At 46.8% G+C, this 26,067-nt stretch overlaps 1 protein-coding gene across 6 annotated transcripts; it reads left to right on the top strand.

The window, feature by feature from the left end:
• Window positions 1-1,776: 1,776 nt before the first annotated feature.
• On the top strand, window positions 1,777-20,437 carry matk (megakaryocyte-associated tyrosine kinase). Of its 6 annotated transcripts, XM_018728362.2 has the most exons (14): window positions 1,777-1,984; window positions 11,245-11,397; window positions 12,189-12,247; window positions 12,701-12,814; window positions 12,897-13,012; window positions 13,597-13,816; window positions 14,982-15,075; window positions 15,161-15,226; window positions 16,561-16,660; window positions 16,800-16,884; window positions 17,102-17,175; window positions 17,569-17,764; window positions 17,854-17,940; window positions 19,716-20,437. In XM_018728362.2, exons 3-14 carry the CDS (start codon window positions 12,239-12,241, stop codon window positions 19,905-19,907), a joined length of 1,353 nt encoding a protein of 450 aa, XP_018583878.1. In that variant the 5' UTR covers window positions 1,777-1,984; window positions 11,245-11,397; window positions 12,189-12,238; the 3' UTR covers window positions 19,908-20,437. The 6 variants fall into 6 exon arrangements, with proteins under 6 accessions (XP_018583878.1, XP_018583875.1, XP_018583877.1 ...); XM_018728359.2 differs by having other exon boundaries at window positions 12,189-12,814; XM_018728361.2 differs by lacking the exons at window positions 1,777-1,984; window positions 11,245-11,397 and adding an exon at window positions 11,405-11,751.
• The last annotated feature ends 5,630 nt before the right edge of the window (window positions 20,438-26,067 follow it).

Below are 26,067 nucleotides of genomic sequence, written 5' to 3'. Positions count from 1 at the left end.
TGCTGATGTAGTGAGAAACACAGTAGCGCTGGAGCAGCGACTGCTGGCTCTTCAGCTCCAGTTCTTATTGTTCTCTTCCCATGACCATGATGAGCATCTCTCCTCTTCTGTCTGTGCGGCCCTTTAATTAATTATTCAGCGCAACTGAAATAATTTCGCTGCCTTTTTCTAGGCTACTGACCAGTAAAAGAGTAAATTGAGCATATTGAAGAAGGGTGGCGTTAATAACCAAGTGCTGAACACATGATCACGAAGCTTAAACAATGGATGGAACAGGCAGGGTTTCATCTTCACAGGAGGACAAGTGAGACCAGAGATGCTACAAAAATCAATGCCCGTATATTATTCTTGCAGTCAGTGTGCAGTGCTCTCTTTTCAAACGACACTCCTTCTGTTTCCCAGCATTGCACGTAGGGAATATTATAGAATACAGCCATCCTTTTATCATGCGACACGTTGGTCTGACATTCGCACCACGAGCACATGCCACGGGGCGTCACGCGGCGACATGATGGCAGCGCCGCTTCATTCGCGACACGGTCGCCGTAGCAGCAAAGACCGTCGCTTGTTCCAAGACGGCAAACAACGCCGGGACCTGCGAGCTATATACCGTGAAACGCGCTGCCACAGGTACGGACTCGGGAGAAAGCGAGAAGGAATCGGTGGCATGATGATGTTGGTTGCGCGCGTAGGTTTTTAATCATAATGCTGCCAGTGTTATTTAAGCCTAAATTAGCGGCTGCGATTCATGATTAATATTCATAAGGAAACGCCCCTCATTTCTAAATTACTATTTAAATATGCGGGCGGCACGGTGGCACAGCGCCTGGGTGGTGCGGGAGGACATGGGTTTGATCCCTGCTCAGTCTGTGTGGAGTTTAGATGTTCTGTCTGTTTGGGTTTCCTCTGAGTGCTCTGGTTTCCTCCCACAGTCCAAAGACCTGCTCTTCAGGTTCCCCCATACTACAGTGTGTGAGTGATAGAGTGTGTTCCACTGATGTATGGATGAGTGACCCAGCGTAAGTAGTGTATCAGGCCAGGGGACAGCCCATCTTGAGCGGTAAATCATTTTACCTGGTAAGTTTTCCTTTAATTCTTTATTAAGTATGGTTTCAAGCCTTGGGGGTATGTCCTTTAGTGTTTTAAAGGTTCTGCCATGCGGTTCTTATATTAGTTGGTGTGTGTATTGTTTGCACAAGGGGGTGGCGGTGGAGCAGTGGGTTGGACCGGGTCCTGCTCTTCGGTGGGTCTGGGGCTCGAGTCCCGCTTGGGGTGCCTTGGGGTGGACTGGCGTCCCGTCCTGGGTGTGTCCCCTCCCCCTCCGGCCTTACGCCCTGTGTTGCCAGGTAGGCTCCGGTTCCCTGCGACCCCGTATGGGACAAGCGGTTCTGAAAGAGTGTGTGTGTATTGTTTGCAGGATTCATTTATTTACTGAATAAAGATTTTAATTATTGGAAATAATGAATGGAGAAATTTATTCCTGTCGAGTAAGACAGTGTGTGGAGCCAGACACCTTTGGGTGGGCTGGTGATCCATTCTGATCAGTAAAAAAAAAAAAAAATTTAGCAGTGTAAGTCACCATGGTGAATAAGGTGCGTGGGCAGATAACACTACACAGAGTTCATTGCAAGTCACTTTGGAGAAAAGGTCTTCTAAATGTAAAATGCAAAGATCTAGGTAATTTCTCTTCATAAGGAACAGTGTTCTTGATCAATCAAAGCCCAAGAAAGACTTATTTTTATCGTAGAGAAATTTTGAATGCTAATGACCAATGACAATGACAGTCTTTCAGTTATTGATATACAACTAAACCTGTTGTTGGTACCGGAAATGGTCAATAGTGTGTATTGTTACGTGAGGGGTGAGGCCAGAAGGACATCATCTTGGTGCAGATGAACAATCTTGAGAGGCTACGTGTCACTCAGGTACCCTACTATACATCACTGTACAAAACTGTACAGAACAACGGCGAAATCTCCTCAAGGTAAGGCGGGCATCATTGACTCATGAACTGAGTATTAATTATGGCAACTAAGACCATTGAAACAATGTTTCAACATTTCTATATGATTATGAAAGAATGTTGCAACATTTTGATTATTGTTAAGAATTTTGGGAATTTAATCCTGGGTATTTAGCACATATCCATGAAAATTATGGGCCATAACAGTTTTAGACAATAGATTTTAATTTGTACATATTTCTGTTATTCTTAACAGTATAAATGTTAACTCATTACAATTTAGCTATGCAACCTGTATGTTTTCCCAAATGTAACTTGGAAATGCTCCAGTAAAACATGTTTCAAACAATACACGTATTTCTTATTGATGAGTAGACACTTAGATGTTGTATTTTTTTCTAAAAATCCCATCTATGAGTAAGACAGTTTCTCATAGCGAAAGCATGCTGAATGAGTAAGCGCAAAAGAATTATTGTCAACCTAACCTGAAACAAAACAAAGAAGAGTGGATGGATTTTCTTAAATTTAATGTTATATGGCAGGCATGCAGGAGGTGTGGTGTGGTGTGGTGTGGTGTGGTGTGGTGTGGTGTGGTGTGGTGTGGTGTGGTGTGGTGGCCCTTGTCCTGCTCTCCAGTGGGTCTGGGGTTCGAGTCCCACTTGGGGTGCCTTGCGATGGCCTTGCGATGGACTGGCGTCCTGTCCTGGGTGTGTCCCCTCCAGCCCCATGTCCTGTGTTGTCAGGTTAGGCTCTGGCTCCTCGGGATGGGACAAGCGGCTTCAGACAATGTGTGTGTGTGGGTTACAGGTGTGCAGTATAGATTATTCCAATACAGCAACAGCTGGACATTATTACACCAGTAAAATGTTATGAAAAACAGCCCTGATTAGATGAGGAAGGTAAGATAAATGTGACATGTGGCTGGGTAAGCATTTTATGCTCTTCATACCAATTTTGTTCAGCAAGTTCTTCCTTCCATCACTTATCTCTTTGCTGCTAGTATCTTGCGCCCTGTTTGTGTACGAAGTGCGAATATACGCAGCCCGAGCAGTTTTTTTGTTTTTAATGTTGTTTTTTTTTTTACTGATTCTAAGTACCTTTACTTACTACTACTACTACTACAGTTTATTCATGTACATAATTCTGTCTCTTGCTTTTGCACTAATAGTTGTTTTGTAAATTTTTTCATTTATGTCTTGTGTCTTTTTTTTCCTTATGTCTTTATAATTTATGTCATAAGCTGCTGGGAGGATTCACCGTGTAAGAACTTCATTGTTTGGTGTAACAGACTTTACTGTACACATGACAATAAACGCTTGAATCTTGAATCTTTACAAGCTGAATGATCAGGATCTAAGGAACAAACAGCAGAAAAGAAAGAAAGGGCGATCAGCATAATTTAGTCATTTAGTTCCACATCCATGACTTTTTCAGTTATTTACTAATGAAAGTACATTACATGACACAATGCCATTGGAGGTACAGTACTGTGATTTATACAGTATTTCTGGATTTTTGCAGTACTTTACCACTGGGTGGCAATGTCTTCACTTTCAGCAATCTTTTGTGACCTGGAAGAAGCAAGAGTATAAAATGTTTTTGTAAAAATTACTGTGTTTGCAATAGATGTTTATTTTTTCCTAGCAAACACGCGCACAGTAAAAAAGTTTAGAAGAAGAAAAACAACAATATCCATACATCCATCCATCCATCCATCCATCCATCTTCCTCCTCTTTTATCCGGGGCCGGGTCGCGGGGGCAGCAGTCCGAGCAGAGTCCTCCAGACTTCCCTCTCCCCGCACACCTCCTCCAGTTCCTCTGGGGGAACCCCAAGGCGTTCCCAGGCCAGCCGGGAGACATAGTCTCTCCAACGTGTCCTGGGTCTGCCCCGAGGCCTCCTCCCAGTGGGACAAGCCCGGAACACCTCCCCAGGGAGGCGTCCACGAGGCATCCGGAACAGATGCCCGAGCCACCTCAACTGGCTCCTACCGGCTCCTCTCGATGCGGAGGAGCAGCGGCTCTACTCCGAGCTCCTCCCGGGTGACTGAGCTCCTCACCCTTTCCCTAAGGGTGCGCCCAGCCACTCTGTGGAGGAAACTCATTTCTGCCGCTTGTATGCGGGATCTCGAGGGGTGCGGTGGCGCAGTGGGTTGGACCACAGTCCTGCTCTCCGGTGGGTCTGGGGTTCGAATCCCGCTTGGGGTGCCTTGCGGCGGACTGGCGTCCCGCCCTGGGTGTGTCCCCTCCCCCTCCGGCCTTACGCCCTGTGTTGCCGGGTAGGCTCCGGTTCCCCGTGACCCCGTCAGGGACAAGCGGTTCTGAAAATGTGTGTGTGTGTGTGTGTGTGTGTGTGTGTGTGTATCCGCGATCTCATTCTTTCGGTCATGATCCAGAGTTCATGACCATAGGTGAGGGTAGGAATGTAGATCGACCGGTAAATTGAGAGCTTCGCCTTATGACTCAGCTCCTTCTTCACCACAACAGACCGGTACAATGACCGCATTACTGCGGACGCCGCACTGATCCGTCTGTCAACCTGCCGCTCCATTTTTCCCTCACTCGTGAACAAGACCCCGAGATACTTAAACTCCTCCACTTGAGGGAGCAACTCCCCCCTAACCCGGAGGGGGCAATCCACCTTTTTCCGACTGAGAACCATGGCCTCGGATTTGGAGGTGCTGATTCTCATCCCCGCCGCTTCGCACTCGGCTGCAAACCTCCCCAGTGCACGCTGCAAGTCTTGACTTGATGAAGCCAACAGGACCACATCGTCCGCAAAAAGCAGAGACGAGATCTCGCGGCCACCAAAACAGACACCCTCCGTTCCGTGGCTGCGCCTAGAAATTCTGTCCATGAAGATAATGAACAGAATCCGTGACAAAGGGCAGCCCTGGCGGAGTCCAACATGCACCGGGAACAGGTCTGACTTACTGCCGGCAATGCGAACCAAGCTCCTGCTCCGGTTATACAGGGAACGAACAGCCCGTAGCAGCGAGCCCCGAACCCCATAATCCCGAAGTACCCCCCACAGGATGCCACGAGGGACACGGTCGAATGCCTTCTCCAGGTCCACAAAACACATATGGACTGGTTGGGCAAACTCCCACGAACCCTCCAGCACCCTAGTGAGGGTATAGAGCTGGTCCAGTGTTCCACGGCCAGCGCGAAAACCGCATTGCTCCTCCTGAATCCGAGGTTCAACTATCGGTCGGATTCTCCTCTCCAGTACCCCGGCATAGACTTTCCCAGGGAGGCTAAGGAGTGTGATCCCCCTGTAGTTGGAACACAATCTCCGGTCCCCCTTCTTAAAAAGAGGGACCACCACCCCAGTCTGCCAGTCCAGAGGCACCGTTCCCGAACTCCACGTGATGCTGCAGAGGTGTGTCAGCCAAGACAGCCCCACAACATCCAGAGACTTGAGAAACTCGGGGCGGATCTCATCCACCCCTGGAGCCTTGCCACCGAGGAGTTTTTTGACTACCTCAGCAACTTCAGCCAGGGTAATGGACGAGTCCCCCTCGAAGTCCCCAGCCTCAGCTTCCTCTACGGAAGGCGTGTCGGAGGGATTGAGGAGATCCTCAAAGTACTCCTTCCACCGCCCGAGGACATCCTCAGCTGAGGTCAGCAGCGCACCACTTCCACTGTAAACAGTGTTCGTGGAACACCGCTTCCCCCCTCTGAGTCGCCGGACGGTTTGCCAGAATCTCTTTGAGGCCGACCGAAAGTCTTCCTCCATGGCCTCGCCGAACTCCTCCCAAGCCCGAGTTTTTGCCGCGGCGACTGCCAGAGCCGCGCTCCGTTTGGCCCATCGGTACCTGTCAGCTGCTTCAGGAGTCCCATGAGCCAGCCAGGCCCGATAGAACTCCTTCTTCAGCTTGACGGCATCCCTTACTTCCGGTGTCCACCACCGTGTTCGGGGATTGTCGCCGCGACAGGCTCCGGAGACCTTATGGCCGCAGCTCTGAACCGCCGCCCCGACAATGGAGGCGCGGAACATAGTCCATTCAGACTCGATGTCCCCCACCTCCCTCGGGACCTGGCTGAAGCTCTGTCGGAGGTGGGAGTTGAAGACCTCTCTGACAGGGGTCTCCGCCAAACGTTCCCAACAGACCCTCACTATGCGTTTGGGCCTGCCAGGTCTGTCCAGCTTTTTCCCCCGCCATCGAATCCAACTCACCACCAGGTGGTGATCAGTTGACAGCTCAGCCCCTCTCTTCACCCGAGTGTCCAAGACATATGGCCGAAGGTCAGAAGAAACGACTACAAAGTCGATCATCGACCTCCGACCTAGGGTGTCCTAGTGCCAAGTGCACTGGTGGACACCCTTATGCATGAACATGGTGTTCGTTATGGATAAACCGCGACTAGCACAGAAATCCAATAACAACTCACCGCTCGGGTTCAGATCAGGGAGGCCGTTCCTCCCAATCACTCCCCTCCAGGTATCACTGTCGCTGCCCACGTGGGCGTTAAAGTCCCCCAGTAGAACGACAGAGTCCCCAGTGGGAGCGCTTTCCAGCACGCCCCCCAGGGACTCCAAAAAGGCCGGGTACTCTACACTGCCGCTAGGCGCATAAGCACAAACGACAGTGAGAGACCGTTCCCTGACCCGAAGGCGTAGGGAGATGACCCTCTCATTCACCGGGGTAGACTCCAACACATGGCGGCTGAACTGGGGGGCTATTAATAAGCCCACACCCGCCCGCCGCCTCTCACCTTGGGCAACGCCAGAATAGTGGAGAGTCCACCCTTGATCGAGAAGAGTGGTTCCAGAACCCAAGCTGTGAGTGGAAGTGAGCCCGACTATATCTAGATGGTATCTCTCAACTTCCCGCACCAGCTCAGGCTCCTTCCCCGCCAGTGAGGTGACATTCCAAGTCCCAAAAACCAGAGTTGGTGCCCGAGGTTTGGGTCGGCCGGGCACTCGGCCCTGACCACCGCCCAAATCACAATGCACCGGCCCCTTACGGTTTCTCCGGCAGGTGGTGAGCCCACCGAAGAGCGGCTCCACGTCATGGCTTCGGGCTGAGCCCGGCCAGGCCCCGTGGGCATAGACCTGGCCACCAGGCGCTCGCATGCGAGTCCCCCCCCCCAGGCCTGGCTCCAGGGTGGGGCCCCGGTGACCCCATACTGGGCGAGGTCGACGAAAGCCTTGATTTTTCCTTCATAAGGGGTTTTTGAACCGCGCTTTGTCTCGTCTGTCATCCAGGACCTGTCTGCCATGGGAGACCCTACCAGGGGCATATAGCCCCAGACAACATAGCTCCTGGACTCATTCAGGCACTCAAACCCCTCCACCACGATAAGGTGGCGGTTAATGGGGGGAAAAACAACAATATGTTAATTAAATTGTGCATATTAAAGTCAAGTTTTAAAATACATCAGCAATTACAGCTTCATAATTAATTTGATGTTTTTTCGTGCACACAACTGAATAATAAGGTTTGGGGGGAGTTTCCTGAACTGTTTACACATGACACATTTGTATAATCCCAGAGGGAATTTCAAGATATAAGGACTGCAGGTAACAGGGTAAAGCCGCTGCCTCTGGACTCTAGAATCACCCTTCCTGCTGTAGTACTGTAGTAATTGCTCCAGAAAAATTTCAGAAAAATTCCAGCGCATAGCATTAGATAAATCACTGTAGATAACTTACCAGTGCAAGTCCTTCTGGAGAAAAGCATCATGTTAATAAGCATGACCGTATAGTACTAGAGTAGCTGTTCCAGCTCACAGGTACGGAAGCATCATTGCCCTCATGTGTCACATTTACGTACTTTGACTTTCTCTGTGTGTTTATGGCCTCATGAAAGAGTTTTATTGTTATATAACTGTTTGCAAACTGCCTCATCCCATGTTGGTCACTTTTTTGGCCGTCTTCCTCTGTGGAAATGCTTTCGGTTTCTTCAACGCTGCTCCTTTTGTAGTATCAGCAGGTAGGATTTCTATCTGCGTCTGATTATGAAAGAAGGCTGCTTGCGCAAATGTTGCCACACACGAAATGGAAACTTCCATCATGTGTCTTGGGAAATATTTTTGAAAAGTTTCACACGTTGCAGGGACTGGTTTCTTTGTTGTCTCAAGTTCACAGCACAGAGTTTCATACATACAACATTATTGCAACGTACCTGAACAGAGCTGAAATTGTGAAAGCAGCCCATTTTTGGATTAATAAAATAATGACTCTTCCTCAGCGCCTTTAGTTAATCAGATCCGGTGGATCCATAGTCTTTCAGATTTTGAATCTATTTTGGATAGCATACTCTTAGTGGACAGTGTTGTACAGTACCTTATAATTTTCTAAATGTCGTGTGTAACATTTTCATATGTATAACATATTACTCAGTGTCACGCTTCCGGAACACAGGGAGCCGAGACGGCTGAACCCAAGTGCGGCGTTGTTCGTTAGACGTTGAGGGGAGAGGCAAGGTCTCAAAACCAGGGACAAGCAAAGGGTCGGTCGATCGGCGAACAAGACGGGAACGAGGATCCGTGGACGTGGTCGGAGAACGAAGCAAGGAGTCAAAAAAAACCGGAGATCGTGGACGGAGCAAGAGTGTAGTAACACGAGGAAGGGCGGTTGTCCCAAATGAGATTCCGCAACGGTACGGGAGCTGAAGAGGGTCTTTATAGGGTGAGCGATTACTCATGAGCTAGTGTGGAGTCAGGTGTTGTTGCTTGAGTTGTGGGCGTGGACGTGACACTCCGTTAGTTTCTATATGTTTTTCCCAGAGCACTTAAAAAGTGTGCTAACATTTCACAAACCCATTTTTCTCTTTCCTTAATTCCCAGTTTAACTGCGTAATGTGGATCTGTCATGTTTCCAAGGAGGCGACGGACCCAAGTGCAGGTGCACTGTTTATTATGCAAAGGTATCCGATAAGGGCAGGCGAAATAGGGAAGTCAAAGAACGAGCAGGGGTCACCGATGAGCAATCGTCAGAACGGGAGGGATAATCCAAAGCCGTCATACGAAGAGCGAAGCCAAAGGTCGGGACACCAGGAAACCGTACAGAGAAGGGCGCAGGAGCACGGGAGAAATCGCAGGACCGCACGGGCGGAGATGTGCGGTTGGCTCGACGAGGTTCCGCGATTCGGTCGATCTGGTGCCGTCCTTTTATGCGTCGTCGCCCTGATCTGCCACAGGTGCGTCTGTTTGCGGTGAGGACGTGGGCGTGAGCGGAACAGTGTGTGCCAAGGCCTGCTGAACTGAGATACTGTTCATTAAAAAATGGCTTAAAAATTAAAATGAAAAAATGTAGAGTAATTAAATGAAATTTATTATTGGATCAGTTATTAAAAATGAAAGGAATAGGAGTTGGATGATAAGCATAACATCAATGGTGCCTCTGATTGATTCGTCCAGGCAAATATAGAAGAGACAGGGCAGTGGTCGCTCTGTGGAACAGAAGTGTGCACCATAGTTTCTTTATCATCCCCAGAACTTACTTGTGTACACACAAAAACCTGTTTGACCCTAGAGAAGAACCCTAAGTAGTGGGCTGGCTTCCTTCGTGTGTAATAGGTAATATTTTTTCTAGAATGTGTGGCGGGTCTGGGGTTCGAGCCCCGCTTGGGGTGCCTTGCGGCGGACTGGCGTCCCATCCTGGGTGTGTCCCCTCCCCCTTCGGCCTTGCGCCCCGTGTTGCCGGGTAGGTGCCGGCTCGGGACAGGCGGCTGTAGAAGTTGGTGTTACGGTGATTCTTTTAGAGGTTGTTGAGAAATCACTGAGAAAAATCCCCTTGAAATGTTTTCAATCTTAAAGAGCGGTTTTGCTGGAGGTGCCACTTATCAAATCACATTACATGGTTATTACATCATCCTTAAGAATCGTCTATGACGGCATTGTGAAAAAGCTGCAGACATGCCATCAGCTGCTTAATATCTGTACCTCCGTAGTGTAAAATGTCCTATTATTTTCGTGGCAGAGGTGGATAATTCTGAATCCCACATCGCAGCGCCTGGTCGCACTAAATGTTTATGTTTAATCGTTTTTTTGCTTACAAATTGTTGACTGATGGATAAACCTTTATGGAGCTACTCATGTGATATACTGTATACGGGTACATATAGAAGGGGGACACGGTGGCACGGCGGCACAGCGGGTTTGGCCAAGTCCTCCTATGTGGTGGCTCTGGGGTTCGAGTCCTGCTTGGGGTGCCTTGCGGCGGAACGGTGCCCCGTCTTGGGTATGTCCCACCCTTCCCCCCTCGGCCTTGTGCCCTGCACTACCGGGTTAGGCTCCAGTTGCCTGGGGCAAGTGGCATCAGGCTGTGCGTGTGCTTCATATGGTGGAATGTGACAAATGGACTGTATGCTAGAATCATATCTGCACCAAAATCTCTTCTGCTGTTCATTTACATGTATCTATTTAGCAGATGCTTTTCTCCAAAGCGACGTACGTTTCTTAGAAAATACAATGTGTTCATTACATTAGGAGAAAGAGACGTAGCTGCAGATGTGTGACTCTTAAGTACAGTTGGTTTCCTTCACCATACGCACCAACATTCACACAAGAAGCTGCACACCCACAACCTGGGTGTGTCCCCTCCCTCTCTGGCCTTACACCCTGTGGGTAGGCTCCGGTTCCCCGTGATCCCGTACGGGACAAGCGGTTCAGAAAATGTTTGTGTGTGTGTGTGTGTGTGTGTGTGTAATTGTAAGCAGCTTAACACCATTAGTCGCTTGGAGAAAAGCGTCAGCTAGGTGAGTAAACGTGAAAGAGGAAAAAGACGTGGGAAAGACAACACATTCTAAGACTGGTTCATGTGTGGCGCTGCTGCGGTTGCAATGTGGCCTAGTAGCATCATGATGGTGGCCAGTCTTAGAAGCGACTGTACTAGGTACATTTTTAGATATAAAATACTACGTACACAGCATACACACACATACTGTCTGAAACCACTTGTCCTGAGCAGGGTTGCAGTGAGCCAGAGTCTAACCCAGCAACACCGGGTGTGAGGCTGGAGGGAACACACCCAGGATGGGACGCCAGTCCGTCACGCGACACCCCAAGCAGGACTTGAACCCCGGACCCACCAGAGAACAGGCACGGGCCAAGCCCGCTGTGCCACTGCATCCCCCCCCCCCCCCCCCCCCCCCCCTTTACACAGCCCCCTACTTCACGAACCCTCCAGTTTTTTTTCCTTTTTGGCATTTTAAATATTGTTTGTGGTTAAACATCTGAGGCTGTGACCAGTACGTTTGTCATTTTGCTATTTTAAAGCCTCTGTAAAGGTATTCAAATCTCTCTTTTTTTCACATAACACTCCTTTTCCTAGGAACCTTCACTCGTTTTATATATAGGCACAAGAAGTAAATGCTGCTGGCAGCGGAGCGTACAGTCCTTTTGCGTCGGTCACAGGAAGCTTGCAACTGTCACCACAGCGCTCCCCAGGAGCTTTGAGACACTCGGAAAGTATGCGCACGAAAAGGTATTTAACAAACTTAAAATAAAAAAAAAAACACTAAAACACATGTCTGACACCTATTATTGCACTGGACTGTAGGATGTGTGACACATAGGCACACCGCAGCAGTGAATGACAAAGAGTGTCTCTGCGCTGATGTGTTTCCACTGGGGCGAAATGAGGAAGTGAGCACATTTTGTCAGTGAGCGGAGAAGGAGCGACACACAAACACACACACACACACACACAGAGCGAGAAAAACGCAGAGAGACACACACTTCGCCGTGTGTCCACTGCCATCGGGCCCATGTGCGGTCACAGATAACGCAGCACAGGCGAGGACAGATCCTGCGGAGACTGCCGATCGCGGTGACCCTAGTGAGTGCGCTGCCGCATGCCTCTTTTCTCTTTGTGTTCCAGTGGAAACGTGCAAATTTCACAAACTCCGTCAACTCCGTCGTTTCGGCACGTCTTCGAATTGCGCTGTCGCAGTAGGGACGTCTCCGGGGCTTTTCTGCGTGTCTCTTGGTCCGCAGACCGTCTCCATAAGTGTGTCTTCCGGACGACTCATCTTGCGTTTCTCACGTTCCGCACGAATGGCTGCGCTTAGACACCTAGAGTCCCTTTCTCATCACGACGGTCCATTCAGGCTCCGCAGCGTTTTTTTCTGTTCCATTCCACATTCCTGAGCTCGAACGCAGCTCTCGGAAGCTCGGGAGAATGCGGTTAAGGCGTTGCTCGTAAACTGGCCGTCCTTTCAACTCACACCTCGGTGCATCATTTCAGTCTGTATTTACGGGCCTTTTACTTTACAGTTACCAGGTCTCGGCCGAGTCCGCATGAAAGAAGCTCCATACCCCTGAGGATGGCGACGGTAAGTGTCTCCGAAGAATCGGGAGTCTCCTGCGGACCTTTACAGAGGAGAGACAGGACGTTTCCACCAGCAGATGGTTACGACTTATCTCCTTACCTCCGACAGGGTGCACGGCGTATCGCCGCCTGGCTACGGATCTAACTAGTCCTACCAGTAATGCTATCAAATAGTCAGAAACGGCCCGTAAAGATGTTCGCTAAATGCCTACCGAATGCTTGTATCGGTATGTAATAGCAGTTTTCTCATGTAGCAGATACATGCGGTATTTTTCCATCCTAATCCACCTGATGTGTATTTTTGGATTTATTACAAAAAGAATTAACTGGTGGTCTTCAGGTCGGACGCATGCCTCCCGGGGTAAAGAACGTGTTCCGTCGCAGTGCTCTCTGTTGCGCTCGGACGTGGGCCACGAGCGTGCACCGCTTCTGGGTTACCGATTCCTTCCTCTTGCAGAAGGGCTGGTCACCCGGCACCCAGTGCGTCACCAAGTGCGATCACTCCAAGCCCAAGCCTTCCGAACTGGCTTACCGTAAAGGAGACATGTTGACCATCATCGAAGCAGGAGTGGTATGGTCACATCTCTCGCCGGGGCGGTTTGTGTTCGTCACTCCTGCGCTCCCGTTGAAGTCCCTGCTCTGCTTCTTATCAGGGGAAGGGTGTGTACAGAGCTCAGCATAACAAGACAGGAGAGCAGGGGCTAATATCTGCCAGCAACGTGCGCGAGAGGGAAGCCATCCGTGTTGACCCGAGCCTCAGCCTCATGCCGTGAGTCCACTCGGGGCTTATGATGTCCAGCCGTACTATCCTTACCATAAGCCATCCTTCTCTTGCGCAATAGTCGGTGGAATGCAGTAATATTATTTGCTTGTCAAATGAACTCATGCATCCTTATTTGCAATGGATTGTTGCATTTTAAGGGGGTGCAGTGGCGCAGTGGGTTGGACCAGGTCCTGCTCTCCAGTGGGTCTGGGGTTCGAGTCCCGCTTGAGGTGCCTTGCGATGGACTGGCGTCCCGTCCTGGGTGCGTCCCCTCCCCCTCCGGCCTTACGCCCCGTGTTGCCGGGTAGGCTCCGGTTCCCCGCGACCCTGTTTGGGACAAGCGGTTTCGAAAATGTGTGTGTATGTTTGTGTGTGTGTGTGTGTGTGTGTGTGTGTGTGTGTGTTGCATTTTAATAACATCCTGTTCTGATGTGGCTTAGAGCTCAGATACTTCTCAGTATGTCCATTGCTGACTTCAGTTACACGTTTTTTTGTGGTGATAATGGTCAGTTTCGACCATTTCCTGACTGATCCACCTATAATTGTGGTTGTTTTTCCAGTTAATTCATGCAATTCTATGTCTGTGGCAGCTGGTTTCACGGAAAGATCTCAGGGCCGGAAGCGGTGAACAAGCTGCAGCCAATAGAAGACGGGCTGTTCCTGGTGCGCGAGTCCATCAGACACCCTGGGGACTACGTGTTATGTGTCATTGTTGGTCAAGAGGTCATCCACTACCGGGTAATCTACAAGGACAACAAACTGACCATCGACAACTCCAAATTCTTCTACAACCTCATCGACATGATTGAGGTGAGGGAATGTGCCAGCTTCCGTGGAAACATTTTAAGTTTTTTTTTTTTTTAAAAAAAATAAATCGGGCTATGCTGTGAGGGGGGTGTGGTGGTGCGGTGCGTTGGATCAGGTCCTGCTTTCTGATTAGTCTTGGGTTCAAGCCCTGCTTGGGGTGCCTTGTGACAGACTGGCATCCTGTCCTGGGTGTGTCCCCTCCAGCCTTACACCATGTGTTGCTGGGTTAGGCTCCGGCTCCCCGCGACCCCCAACTGAGGCAAGCGGTTCAGATGATGATGATGATGATGATAGCTATGCTGTTACAGTGGCGGATAAAACTGTGCTGCTGTTCTTCTTACTGCTATATAAGCCGATGGACTGTGCATTTCCTCCCAATCTTCCTGAGTTACGACAGCGTGTTCGTTTGTCAGACATCTGCAATTCTCTTGCATTTCGGTTTCTCGAAATCTTCTGCTGCTACGCTCGCAGAGGAGGCCCCGGTTTTGAGCTCCGTACCCTTATATGGCCTATTGGCCTCTTGACCCCCTTTTAATGCCACTGCAGTGCATGTTCTACACACAATGGAAAGAGAGGAACCATCTACACATGCCCAGATCACACCGAAAGCCACTTCTATCTGAGGAGGCCAGGCGCAGACATTTTTTTTAGTCCCTCTTTGGCCTGACTCATTTCCTGGACTAGTTCATGTGATAAGCCTGCGTTAGTAATGCCACCAGCCCTCCTGCGTGGGGTTAAGGTCACGAGCTACTTATGATAATGACAGTCACTAAAGGGTTGCCTGGATAAACTTCCCCTAAACAGTCTTACCCTCTCAAGTGCATTATTTAAGTTAAAGCATACAGTTATTAATTTATATTGTTTGTTGCAAAAAAGCAAAGCAACAAATGCATCATTTTTGTTTTTTTTTTATGTACCAATCATAATTTGGACTATATTACATCTAAATAAGTTGTTTACTGCGTGTTTACTGTAACTGAAAACGGATGAAAAATAAAAAGTGACACTGCTTTCTGGTGTCAGTTGCCCAGCGTCTATGCTCTGCGGTGAGGTTAGGAGGCCATCTGAGCCGCCGGATGCGGAGCAGCGCCGTCTGTACGGGCACCTGGTGAGCAGGTCTCATTCATTTTTGCTCACTGCTCTTTAATCGTGTTGTTCGCATTGATAGTTCTACACAAAAAACCAAGGAGCACTCGCTACCACACTACAGAAACCTAAAGAGAAGGCAGGCGCTAAGTCAGCGGAAGTGGAACTTTCGAAAGGTAAGGAGTATCACCGAGCCTTGCCGCTCGTACCCCGTCCCCCGGCCCGCAGCGCTGCTTTCACCGCTCTCCCTCTCTCATCCAGCGGGCTGGTTGCTGGACATTGACAAGCTGGCCTTGGGAGAGCGCATAGGAGAGGGCGAGTTTGGAGGTGAGTCTTCCAAGATAAATCTGGCCGTTTTTTACTAAATATCCGCCTTACTGTTTGAATAAGGTTGTATTTGTGCGGTGTGTGCGTTACGCCGCGCCATGCAAATCATCGAAATGATTCTCGTAGCAATGGCGGGACAGTGGCGCAGTGAGTAGCGCCGCCACCTCCCAGCACCTGGGCAGATGAGTTTGATGCCCACTCAGTCTTGGCGGAGTTTGCACGTTCACCCCATGTCTGTGGAGGTTTCCTCTGGATGCTCTGGTTTCCTTCCACAGTCCGAAGACACGAGGGGAAAAGAAATTGCTGTGGTATGCAAACGGGTGACCGTGCACGTGGCTACCCTGTGATGGTTTGGTGTCCTGTCTGGGATTTACCCCCGTCAGCCTTGCGCCCAATGCTTCTGGGACAGATTCTGTTCAGCGTAACCCTGCCCAGGTCAAGCGGTTATTGAAACCAGATAGATAGATCGATGTCCTCAGCCATTTATCTAGGAGAATGCAGAGTACAATCTTATTCTTCATCAGTTTATAGAGATGGACACTGATGTAATGAGTTCATGTTAAGAGCCTTACCTGAGGTTAGAACCACAGTTGTCTCTGCTGAGATTTGAACCTAAAACCCTTTAAATCACATTTACTTGCTTAATCTAATTCACCTACTGTTCCGCGTGCTCTGGCTATTTCGGTATTATTCTATTTCGGTTTTCTTGTCATTTCAGTGCAAACTCTGAACGTCCAAAACGACCTTTTCGTGTTGTCCCGAATCTTGCCGACAAACTCATTTCTTATGTACGCTAATCACTAGTTTGCTCTGTTCTCCAAGTCTTGATCAATGTACATTTATTTAGCAGATACTTTTCTCCAAAGCGACTTCTAATGAGCTCTATGTAGTGTTATGAGCCCACACACCTTATTCACCGTGGTGACTTACACTGCTAGATACACTACTTACACTGGCTCACTCATCCGTACATCAGTGGAACACACACACACACACTGTCATTCACACACTATGGGGGAACCTGAACAACATGTCTTTGGGCTGTGGGAGGAAACCAGAGCACCCAGAGGAAACCCACACAGGCAGAGGGAGAACATGCAAACTCCATACAGACTATGTGGGGTTCAAAGCCATGTCCTTACTCACTGTGCCACCCAGAGCAGAGATTCTGTTGTAACACAAAGGGTTGAACGACTACTTCTGTAGGCTTACAGTTGATACTAAGACGCAGTTTGCATGAAGCCTTCTGTGGGAAAAGCTTGGTTGACTGCAGAGGTTATTGCAGTTGGACTCAGCACGCCGCACCTCTCATTCTCCCCCGTGCCTCCATCTAGCGGTGTATATGGGACATTACATGGGCCAGAGAGTGGCAGTGAAGGACATCAAATGTGACGTCACGGCTCAGGCGTTCTTGGAGGAGACCGCTGTCATGACGTGAGCGCCTCACCTGGTCGTCCGCCTTTCCTAAGACCCATCTTGCAGTAAATGTACCCCAGAACCGACTTGTTGTGCTTCTGTTCAAAACTATGCTGTCCCCTGTGTCTCCCCACGTTGTCTCACACGAATTGTCCAGGAAGCTACAGCACAGGAACCTGGTGCGGTTGCACGGGGTGATATTACACAATGGGCTTCACATTGTCACAGAGTTCATGGACAAGGTAAAGTGGCTACTGTACTCGGCCTGTGTTTTAGTGAGAGCGTAGCCTGACGTAGCCGCGTCCTTATGATACGAACGTCGTGAAGCTTGGGCGCTCTGTGTTTCATCTTTAAAGCGTCAGTACTTTTAGAGATGTACGCTGCCAGAAAGATCCTGTATCCGTGTGCTGTGTATATCACACGCCTGTGTGTGCGCGCGCGTGTGGCTTTCTGTTGCAGGGGAACCTGGTGAATTTCCTCCGCACGCGAGGCCGATCCGTTATTGACACTGGACAACTGCTACGCTTTGCACTGTGAGGCCCTCTACAAATCCTCTGTCTAAATGAGTACAAATAGTCTCCACTGCAGGTGTTCATTTATCCCTCATCACATAATGACCACTGGACATGTTTCTACTCCAGTGGCTGCACAAATAAAGAGCTCTATGGTTCATGTATTGTGGTTCCTTTAAGCACCGCCGTTGCACGAAAAGATCAGTCATCGGGCCTTTCTGCCGTACTTATCCATCAGGCTGTGTGAAATGAGAAATCTGGGCTTTAGCAAGAAGAGCGGGAAATACGAACCCCACCACACATATAGCGAGAGGAGCTTTTTCTATCGTATTTACAGCAAAAGTAGCCGTAAACTCGTTGCTTGGAAGGAAGGAGGTAATGTCATAGGCCATAATGCGCGTGCTATGTCTCCAGAGACGTGTGTGCGGGCATGGAATACTTGGAATCCAAGAAGCTGGTTCACCGCGACCTGGCAGCTCGTAACATCCTAGTGTCGAGCGACAACGTGGCCAAGATCAGTGACTTCGGCCTGGCGCAGACTAACCCCAAAACCTCGGATAACGTGAAGCTGCCGGTGAAGTGGACCGCCCCCGAGGCTCTGAAGAAGGAGGTAGGGAATAGCCGTGGGTTCGAATGTCCATTCATGGCGCATTTCTTTGCATTTTAGTCAACCCTTTTACCGCGTTACATGCCCAACAGAAATTCTCCACGCGTTCAGACGTGTGGAGCTACGGAGTGCTCCTGTGGGAGACGTTCTCCTACGGCCGACAGCCCTACCCGAAGATGGTGAGTTTCCTCATGCTCTCTTTTAATATTTGCTCTAGGCCATTTTGCTTTACTTCACCATTAGCATCAAGTCAAAAACCGTGGCCAGAGCGCCATGTGCTACAAGGACCACATGAAGACAGAGTGTTGAGAAAAGCATGTTCTATTCAGGTACCATACCTTCCTGGAACCGTGTTCTAATCTCACCCCAGATTTCATGGATTTCTCCTCACTTCCACTAGTTATTTCAGCTCTGAAACCTCAGTCCTGATATCACCTTCTTGTGTATGACTGCTTTCCATCCATGAAACACTAACCCTAATATACACTCTTCTACACCTCCATGCACATTCTCATATGCTGCATTTCAGTTGCAAATAGGTGTTTGGAACTCTTGCGCATCAACAAAAACAAGAGGGGTTCAAATAGAAATCATTGTATATTTCTCTTGTCTTCAGCATATATTATTTCCATACATTTCCATGCATACATTCCCAAAAGTATATTTCATATGTTGTACAGATTTTTTCATGAGCAGACTCTGAATACTTACTGGCTCTACATCACTTAATTTTCCACCACTGTTAGCGGTTCAAGGCATTTTCTTTTAATCAAATATATGGAAAATGTTACTTTTTGAGAAGGGGGGTGCGGTGGGTTTAGCCAGGGCCTGCTGTCCGGTAGGTCTGGGGTTCAAGTCCTGCTTGAAGTGCCCTGTGATGGACTGGTGTCCTGTCCTTGGTGTGTCCCTTGTGCCCTTTGTTGCCAGGTTAGGCTCCGGTTCCTTGGGGCGAGCAGCTTACGAGAGTGTGTGTATATAGATTTTCTGAGAAAATTCAATTTATTTTTGCAGAGCTCTCTTCTCAGGCAGTGACACAGAGCACTTGAACACAGACATAAGGCAAAGAAACAAATGCATCAGACAAAGAAGACAGTTGACTACGGAAAACAAAAGGTTTATTTGCACAGCTTACAGTTGCAAATTGTATTGCAACTATATTATCAAATAAAACAAAAAATGATTTTGAAATCCAGTGGTTTGTTAAAACGCATTCATTAGAACAAATGTAATAAGACATCCTCCTACATGGTTGGCACTTTGCAGAATCATCTCACTTTATTCAAACAGCCATGCCACTGCCAAACATTTTGACAAGTTGTGATGGGAACTGTGGCGGCAACATTTAAAGTGGAAAATAAGGCCTTCTTTATTTCTGCAGGTTTATTCCTACCCACACATTAAGAATCCTTTTGTCATGCGCCACTATAGGTGAAATTCCTTTTGTCTCTTGAAACTGGCATGTTCGAACCTAACTAACCCACAACGTTTTGCACAGGTGATACGAGTATAGAGCCGTACATTCAGTGTTTTCGGTCAGTTTCGATCCTTTTGCTGTAGACGCAAGACTAAGATGTGGTCTACTCAGTCTGCGTTAAGCAGGTAATAAAGGAATGGATAAACTGAGATTAGACGTTGCAGGCCTTGTTTCTATGGCAACGGCTTCTGCAAGTGAGCTGAGCCACAATGGGCAAGGGGGTGGAGTGCAGCGATAGAGAGATAGGGAAGCTGGATTATCTCACTTAAAGCTCCCTGTCACACACAGCCTCACTGTCAATCTTCCCCACATATTCAGCAATTTCCAAGGCTTTCAAAGTTGGGGGGGGGGGGGGGGGGGGGGGGGCGAAGGCTGTTCTCTTATGAGGTTCCCTTTTTGCAGTTTTACTTTCAGAACATGAATGAGATACATACAATTGTGAATGACGCTGTGGTTCCCTCTGGTCTTGCCTTTCTCTAGTCCCTGAAGGAAGTGAAGGAGAAGGTAGAGCAAGGCTACCGTATGGAGGCTCCAGAGAATTGTCCCACCAGGATCTATGCCCTCATGAGGACCTGCTGGGAGATGGACCCCGGCAAGAGGCCCTCTTTCCATAAACTGCGTGAAAAGCTTGAGAGGGAACTGTCCTGCTACAGCACAGTCACAAGGTCCTAAGTTGCTTGGAATGAGGGCTCCTGGGGAATTTCATTCTGCAGACTCCTGGACCCCTCACGAGCCACGCACAGACTAGACAACAGTTAGACCTAAACTCAAATGGCCAACCTGTCCATTAACTGGGGTTGTAACATAACTCAGGGACCAGTTAAGTCTAGAACTGGTGTATATTTATTGATGAAGTGATTTATTGATGAAGAGACGGTGTTTGCGAAGGACACTGGATTTTGATACTATACTTAAAACTGTAATAATAATCACAAACCTGATTTTGATATGAAGGCTTCTTCTGCAGTGTGTCCACAGCAATTTTCCCAACCATTTTATCTGCTCAAAGAGTCAAGCAATCTGTGCCAGTAGTCGCAGTGCTCACTTTTTTGACATGTATGACACGTCTGATTAGTGAGATTGGTGAAACGAAAAAGGATATGTGTTGGAGATCCCAACAGCATCTCAGTTAATGACTGTAAAGAAAGAATTTCACTTGCATTCATTAATTTAGCTGATGCTTTTATCCTAAGCAATTTACAATTATTTAGCCATTTAAACAACTGGGTAGTTCTTACTGGAGCAATTTAGGGTAAGTGCCTTCATCAAGGGTACTGTAGCTGGGGATGAGAAACAAACCTGTGACCTTTGGGTCCGAAAGCAGCAGCTATAACCTGCTCTTGAACACAAGAACAGCCTTCCGGATGTCCGGCATCTTGGGGCTTTCCTTCTTCAGGAAGGCCTCGTCGGGTGAAATGCTCGCTGTGAATTCGTGTCGGAACCTCCTCAAGGTAGATCAAGTGATCATCCTGGCCGTGGTCAGGTTCCTCTCCTTCATCCTCCTCCTCCTCAAGAATCTGGTCCAAAGACTCCTCCCTTGTAGTCACTCCCAATTGCTCACTGTTCATTGCTCTATAAAAATAAATTCAAAATTCAATAACCGCTGTACTACCAGATGTCCACTCACCTGTAAAGAATCCTGTCCACCTGGTTACATATTTCAAAGGAAATGGTTTAAAAACATCTTTTTAAATAGTAAATTGAAAGCACTGCTTTGAAGAAACAGACAGAGCTTGTGCTACGTGAGGAATGTGTGCATTTCTCACTGACCCCTTTGTTCACATGTTGATGGTTGGTGCAAAATAACTGCCAAATACAGTTCGCTGATGAAGAGTTTCAACTGAATTAATCCTGAAAAGATTATTGAGTTACTGTTTTAATCAAGATTAACTGAAAACGAGTCATGAACGATCCTAGTCTTATAATTTTTAAAGAGAAACTATTTTAAAACTTCAGCTACAGAAGTGTAGCCAAATGCAAATGATGAAAAACAGTATCTTACAATTCCAAACTTTCGTAAAATTTTCATCTTAAAAATTCAATAAATTCTTAATATTATTTATTAATAAATAAATTGTTTAGGAATTTATATATTAAAAGAGAACATCAATTTTCCGTTTTAAGAAAATTATTCCATGTTGTATTTTGAAGATGACAGCCTCCCCACACATTCAAAATGATGATTAAAGAAGCAGAATACATCTAATTCATCTAGTTCCAAGAAGAGAATTACAATATGTCTATGACGATCTTTGAATGTGTTCTGTACCAAAGAAAACATCTTTTTATGCATTGAATTTATTTCCTATATGGGCTTCAAATGGACGATAATAAAAGGTTAAACAGCTGGTCACTGGCTGAAAGCTGGAAAAAGAGAACTGATGCCTTTACAATTGTGAATAGTGTAATTTGCAATTAAAGAACTGAAAAAACAGGTTCATATATTACTGATTGACACAATCCAGATTATTGCAGGGCTGCTTTTTTTGGACTGTTGTCGTAGTCTGTCCTAAGTCTAAAATGTCAGTGAGTTTAATGCCTTGTAAGCCTGTTTCTGTCTTTTATCCATGAGACGGAACACGGATTGAACCCTTATCCGCTCCCCTCTCTTTAACAGAGGCTCGCTGGGATTTGCCTTGTGTATCTAAAGCTTCTAATTGGATAAATTGAAATATTAAAAAAGTGATTGAAAAAGAACAACTGGGAAATGTCAAGCATATTAAAAGATTTAAGAACATGTTGTGGCTTATTGAAGAGGGAATTGTATGATTACAGAGGAACCCCCTGACTGTGCCCCTGCCCCTGCCCCTCCCCCTCCCTCCTAACCGTAAGCAGATGTAGAGTTCGACCAAACTCCCTATACGTTGCTGCCATCCAAGTCAGGTGTAATAAAATATTTCTGGTCCCTTTCTAAGGGGGTGTGGTGGCACAGTGGGTTTGGCCGGGTCCTGCTCTCTGGTGGGTCTGGAGTTCGAGTCATGCTTGGGGTGCCTTGTGACGGACTGGCATCCCCTCCTGGCTGTGTCCCCTGCCCTGTGCTGCCAGGTTTGGCTCTGGTTCTCTGTGACCCTGCTCGGGACAAGCAGTTTCAGACTGTGTGTGTTTGCTTCATATACAGTAAAGATGCCAGAGCGTTGGCAGTCTAGAAGATTTTTCCCTGTTCTTGTCAAAACATATGGCTTCCAGTTTTATTCTGCTGTCCAACCAAACTGCAATACAATGCAATGTCCGCAACCACTTGTCCCAAGCAGGGTCACGGTGAGCCGGATCCTACCCGGCAACACTGGGCTTAAGGCCGAGGGGGGAAGGGATACGCCCTGGATGGGACGTCAGTCCGCCGCGAGGCACCCCAAGCGGGGCTCAAAACCCAAACCTGCCACACAGCGGGCACAGGCCAAATCCACTGAGCTACCGCACCCCCCATCAACCAAATTGCCAGAAAGACCAAACACATAAAATGTGAAGAGTAAACCAAACCACTTCTCTCTCTCTCATAATATCTGATAATCACAAATTACACTGTAGAAAATTTCTGATGCTTTACTGGTATAAATATTATTGTACCACAACAAAGAAAGTTTGATATTTGATCACTGGTTCAGACAACCAAATTGCCACTTGAAAATCAAGTAAAACAAGACTGCTCGATCCACAGATTTCACTGGTCAGAAGTTTGTGTAGTGACTGCTCTTGGGTCACGTTCCAGAAATTACTACAGCTCAGTTTGCTGCATCTTCCTTTTGGTATCATCCTCCCGACAAGATATTTCAGGGAACTTGCAGTCAGCACCAATATAAATACAAAAAGTACAATGATGCACCGAATACAGTCAGTAGTTAACAAGAAGCAATTTAAAGACTGGTGTAATAATTTTGTTTTTGCTTTGGCTGAGCTGGATCTGTTGGGTTGGGACTTTCATACACAAGGTGGGCAATGTAATGATGACGCATTCATCTCTAGTAAACATGTTGAAAATTGAGTTTAAGTCCAGGAATCCTATATGTATGCAATAATTACATTTACATTTATTCATTTAGCAGACGCTTTTGTCCAAAGCGACGTACATCTCAGCAAAAGTACAATTTATGCATTACATTAAGAGAAGGAGACTTAGCTGCAGACATGAAAGTCTCAAGCAAACCTAGTCTGTTACCTACCACTTGTTGCACCGAGGTTCATCGTTCAGGTAGGTGCATAGAAACACAAGATAGACAAGTCCTGATACCCTCCCACAAATTCTTTTTTTTTTTTTTTTAAATATTAGGAGAATAATGAGCAAGTACAATGCCAGGGTAGTGGCTGAATAAAGGTTGTATCTGGGGATGCTTCTGGAGTTACGATGCGTGAACAGTTACACCGTAAATGATCTGGAGAGATCTTGGGTGAAATGGATCTGGAAAAGGTGAGTTTTCAGACCCTTCTTGAAAATAGACAGAGTTTCCATAGTTCTTAGCGACAGGGGAAGGTCACTCCACCACGACGGACACAGAACCGAGAACCTCCGAGCTTTGCCTTTCGTGCTCGGGACCACCAAGTGAGCAGAAGTAGATGAGCGAAGGGGCCTGGCTGGGGTGTACCGGTCGATCAAGACCTGTAAATAGCTGGAAGCAGTTCTATTGATGGGTTTTGAATTTGATACAGGCAGCTATAGGAAGCCAGTGCAGAGAGATGAGTATAGGAGATACATTCGAACGCTTTGGCAAATCAAACACAACTCATGCAGCAGTATTCTGTAGAAGCTGCAGAGGTTTGATGGCATTAGCAGGAATACAATTAAAGATTGCGTGGAGCAGCAGCAGCACCCTTCAGTATAGTTTCCCAAAAGGTTTAATCTGCATTGCGAATGGATGCGTTTTGTTTCAATGCCATCGTCAACAGCCAGTCGCCCTCCCTGAGAGATGACCTGGGGGCAATGGAGAACATTTTACAGCTTTTTCAGCTGATGAAAAGCTGATTCTTTCTCTCTAGAGACGGCAATATCACCGACATCCTGCTTCTCCTTCTATATATAGAATTATTTGACAGACAGCAAAGCTTGCCGGGCAAATACGTATACCATCCGTTTCTGTTTCTTGCAGGGACTTCCCACTTTATGTTGAATTGGCCTTTTCCTTTGCATTCTGTCTTTAGCCTATTTTGACATAGTAACATATCTTAAGAATATACCGCTTCATGTATATCATCAAATATCACGGTATCATAATATCATTATTATATAATATCATAATCATAATATCATATCATAATATATAATTTCCCTAGTTTCCATAGTTTCAGAGGTTGATGATCATAAAAGTTGAGCTCTGCCATGGACTCAGAGAATGCAGCCGATCTTGTAGACCGCCATGACTGACGTCAAGTCAGCCGCAACCCAGCAATTTACTGTATAAGCGGTAGAGGGAAACTCAAGCTGAGACACAGTTGAGCTCTAAGGTAGTTTCAATGAGTTACGATGAGGAAAGTTGCCCATATGTAGATGATCTGCTTTTTTTATCAAGAAAATTTGCTTCTAATTACAGATCATATCAGTTCACAACATTGCTCATTGTACGTTGTACTTGTCTTATTTATTGCAGTCTACATGAACAATCACAGTTTCTTCCCTAATGGACTTTTTGCCATTGCTTTTTGAGTTGACCTTCTTAAATCAGAAAAGACTATAGTGTCAAATCATTTTGCTCTAAATTTGTCCTATTTTTTTCAGGCTCCAAGTGTGGCTTTTAAGGGTATTCTCTATTTTTCTTAGTTTCTGTCCTCTGTATCTTACATGTAGCTCTAATATCTGCCCCATCCCTTTGTCTGTTACCTCTGCCCTTTTGACAAAGACTTATGATACTGATTGAGCCATGTAGGAAGGGGAGGGAGAAATCTATCTGTCAAACAACATACAGCAGCCAAGTCAATGGAAGAGAACAGCAAGAGAAGGTAATTGATAATACAGATATGGGAAACACTTCTAGTAGTTACTTGAACTCATACACCATTAAGCTGAAACCTGAAGCTTTACCAGAAACAGAAAATTGTGCGGGTAACGAATATCTTGCGTGACTTCCTCAAAACACTTCCTAGTTTGCTTCAGCTTGAGGTGGGAGAGGACAGGTTGTGAAGACATTGTTACCCAACTATAACAATAAGGAAAAGCAGAAGTAAAGCATAATGTGGCCGAATAGTGTTTCGATGACACAAATACTGCAGTATTTTTTTTCATCAGTCAGAAGATGGAGAGATGCTTTATCGATCCTGGTGGGAGATTGCACAGGGTTAGAACAGAGTACACACAGCAATTTGAGACAAATGTATCGCATGTGGTTATAGAAATGGGTACTGAAATAGCAGGAAAAATAAATATTTAAATACATTGGTGAGGGATACTTTGTTTTAAAGGTAATCTGTGTCTTCATTCTATGAGTCGGTTAAGGTGGTTTAACTGTAGGGTGAAAATGTCACAGTGAAATTAAAAGACAGAGCAAAGGCCTTTTTAATGGAAACTAAATTGATTATTTGAGTTACTAGTCTTAATAATAAATTGTACAGAAGCATATTTCTCTACCTTGGCTGTACATTATAACCATCGCTGACTACATCCTAAAAAAAGGTAGCTTATAAATATCAGTGATATTACATCCTGGTAAATTCCACACACACCGCTATGGTTCTTCTGACTCAGACAATTTACAGACTAGCTAAGTTCCGGTTTCAGTTTTTTCATTCTCTTTTAACTGTAAAGTATGACTACATTCATTGCCATAAGGAGTTATATGGGATTTCCCTGTTACCTAGAAAAACTAATAAATTTCACCTGAATTACAGCCCAAAAAACTTTGCATTGTTG

The sequence above is a fragment of the Scleropages formosus genome, chromosome 9 (assembly GCF_900964775.1).
Source record: "Scleropages formosus chromosome 9, fSclFor1.1, whole genome shotgun sequence".
NCBI lineage: Eukaryota > Metazoa > Chordata > Actinopteri > Osteoglossiformes > Osteoglossidae > Scleropages > Scleropages formosus.
This window is presented reverse-complemented; position numbering and strand designations above follow the sequence as displayed.